General features: G+C 32.3%; 1 protein-coding gene across 1 annotated transcript in view; it reads left to right on the top strand.

Annotated features, from left to right (window-relative positions):
- The window catches only part of LOC106873023 (uncharacterized), a 1189-nt gene extending 529 nt beyond the window's left edge, over positions 1-660 (top strand). Inside the window, exons 2-3 of the mRNA XM_014920227.1 lie at positions 287-345; positions 451-660. Coding sequence (XP_014775713.1) covers positions 287-345; positions 451-512 — 121 coding nt within the window. The 3' untranslated portion in view covers positions 513-660. The remainder of the gene's footprint in view (positions 1-286; positions 346-450) is intronic.
- The last annotated feature ends 1816 nt before the right edge of the window (positions 661-2476 follow it).

The following is a 2476-nucleotide window of genomic DNA, read 5'->3' as shown; positions in this document are numbered from 1 at the left end:
ATATATTTACATACATGTTCACACACATACACTTATATATATTTATATATACATATTTAATTCAGTTTTGTATTTGGTTTGCAAGAGTCTTCATGTGAATTCGTGTGTCTAAATATATTTTATTGTATCTGGGGCAAGTCATTCTCTTTTAGTGCCTTATTAATTTAACACACACACCGGTTCGGGACTGAAAGGTAGAAAGCAAAAGTTAGCAATTCACATAAACACGAAGACTGTTTACTTACCTTAAACATTTGTTTGTAATATGGTCTTTAAATTTCTGTAGCTCAAACCTCGGCCAAATCAGTGCCAAAAGAATATTCTGCATCTCCAAACGCTTGCCAAGTAAGTACATCAGCTTCACACAGACTATAGTTAAGTTAGGAAGAGCTCGGTTTAAAACTCTTATGAAAATTTGTGAATTACATTTTTTTAAATGTCCTGTTGCAGTTAACATAATTGGGAATCTTACGACAGAGTTTGGCAGGAGAACAATAAAAGGTCTGTTATGAATTTCGCTAAGAAGGTCCAAGTTGTGTGATGGGTGTTGTTTTAAAGAAATTTATTAAAAATGAAGCCTCTGATATCTGAACGTGCTACATAATGGCCCATATTTCTTTTGATCAGACAGATGACTTATCATAAACACTTCGACTTCAACCACGCTGACTTGTATTTTATTCACTGTATATCATATGTCTCATATTGCACCAGTATGATGTATTTTTGGGGAATATGGCTGCTACATTAGATAGCTTTGCTTCGGCAACTAGGTAAAAGATTTGCATTGTAAAGGGAGTGCTGTTCAAACCTAGACAGACTTCGTTCTATATTATTAAGTTTCGTACCTTGAATATCCTATCATTTTCATAACTGGCTCATATAGGTTACATTATCCATCCTCCCTTTCTAGTGTTTCATTGGAGGATGTCCTTTTAAGAGACGTGGGTAGCAGTCTCTGCGCGTCAAATAATCAAGTAAATATTGCCTTTTAAATTCGGCTGTGAAAAAGGCCTTAACACTTGCGGAGACCCGACGAGGTTATCAAGTATAGGGAAAAGGAGGGTGAAGAGATAAGTAGGTGACATTAATTTAGAATTACATTTCCATTACTTCTATTCCGATCCAGTGGCGTTCAGCGTTGCCTGGTTTAAGAAAAACGCAATTGAAGTAAAATCAATGTTTTCTTTGTAGAACAAAAGTTAAAATATTTGGGGTATAAGAGCAGGATCTATGTAACAAAAGTACGTTTATCCTATTTTAAATGCATACAGAGATACAGAGTATAATACGAATAAGACATAGAGGGGCAAAGAAAACACAAAGAGAGAAAAGATAGTGCATGTGAAGAATTTCCACCAATCAGGATATGCAAACCTGCGTAGCAAAACACCATTAAGTAAAAATAGGATTCTGGAAGTAGAATCAGAAGCAATTTCAATTTTAGGAATATAGATGCAGGACTCAAAGTTGAAAAAATTAATCCAACTTCGGCACTGAATAAATAAATATTTCGAGTGTATTGCATTGAAATTTACTTTCGAGAGATACTAAATTTGATTTGCATTTTTTTTTTTTTTTTGGCCACTATCAATTTATTGTGGTTTAAACCTAATTCCCCTTAAGAAAAAGAAAACAAAAGTTTTCAGAAATCTATTTTTGAATTATCAAAGAACATGAACCATAATATCTGTAATATAACGCTAAAATTTTATATGATACCAATATTAACAGATTTACTGCTTGAACAAATGCACTCAGAAAGAAAGAAAATCAAATTTAACAAAAGGTTCTTGTGTTATCCTCTTTCGAGTGTGCTAGAATTTGGCCTAGGGAGAAATAGCGAAGCAAATATTTTATCGACTATGGAAGTAAAAAGACGACCAGGAATTACTGAAGGGTAAACATTCGTTAAATTCTGATAAATACACCACGTCCCAAATGAAAGAAGACGTAAACGTTAGATGTTTCAGTATCAATATGTAACAAGTATAGAAGCAACATGAGGACATTTATGCTACTTATGAATATAGAATATATTACAAGACTAACAAGAGAAAAGGATTGGGAGAAAATTCGCTGAATATCTTCAATTTGGAACTTGCACTGATCAAATTGTGTTTTTGCGTATTTCCTTTTTATCGATTCTTCAATTTTGCATGAAAATGTAACGATAGACCATAGATGTATTAAGACGTAATAGCGACCTAAAAGAACAGGGAATGAGTCTACGAGGGAAATATTTGATTCTGTTATACAATAGCGCTACGAACATGCAAGGAATATGTGTACTTGGATAAGTTTACTAATAATATAATAGTGAGAAGGGTAATGGGAAAATGTGTTGCAAAATAACATTTTATGAACACATATATAACACATACATATATATCGCTATATATGTACATATATACATATATATGTATATATATGTATATATATATATATATATATATATATATATATATATATATAT

This window comes from Octopus bimaculoides, chromosome 12, assembly GCF_001194135.2.
Source record: "Octopus bimaculoides isolate UCB-OBI-ISO-001 chromosome 12, ASM119413v2, whole genome shotgun sequence".
Classification (NCBI taxonomy): domain Eukaryota; kingdom Metazoa; phylum Mollusca; class Cephalopoda; order Octopoda; family Octopodidae; genus Octopus; species Octopus bimaculoides.
Note: the sequence above shows the minus strand (reverse complement) of the source record. Positions and strands in the feature narration are given on the sequence as shown.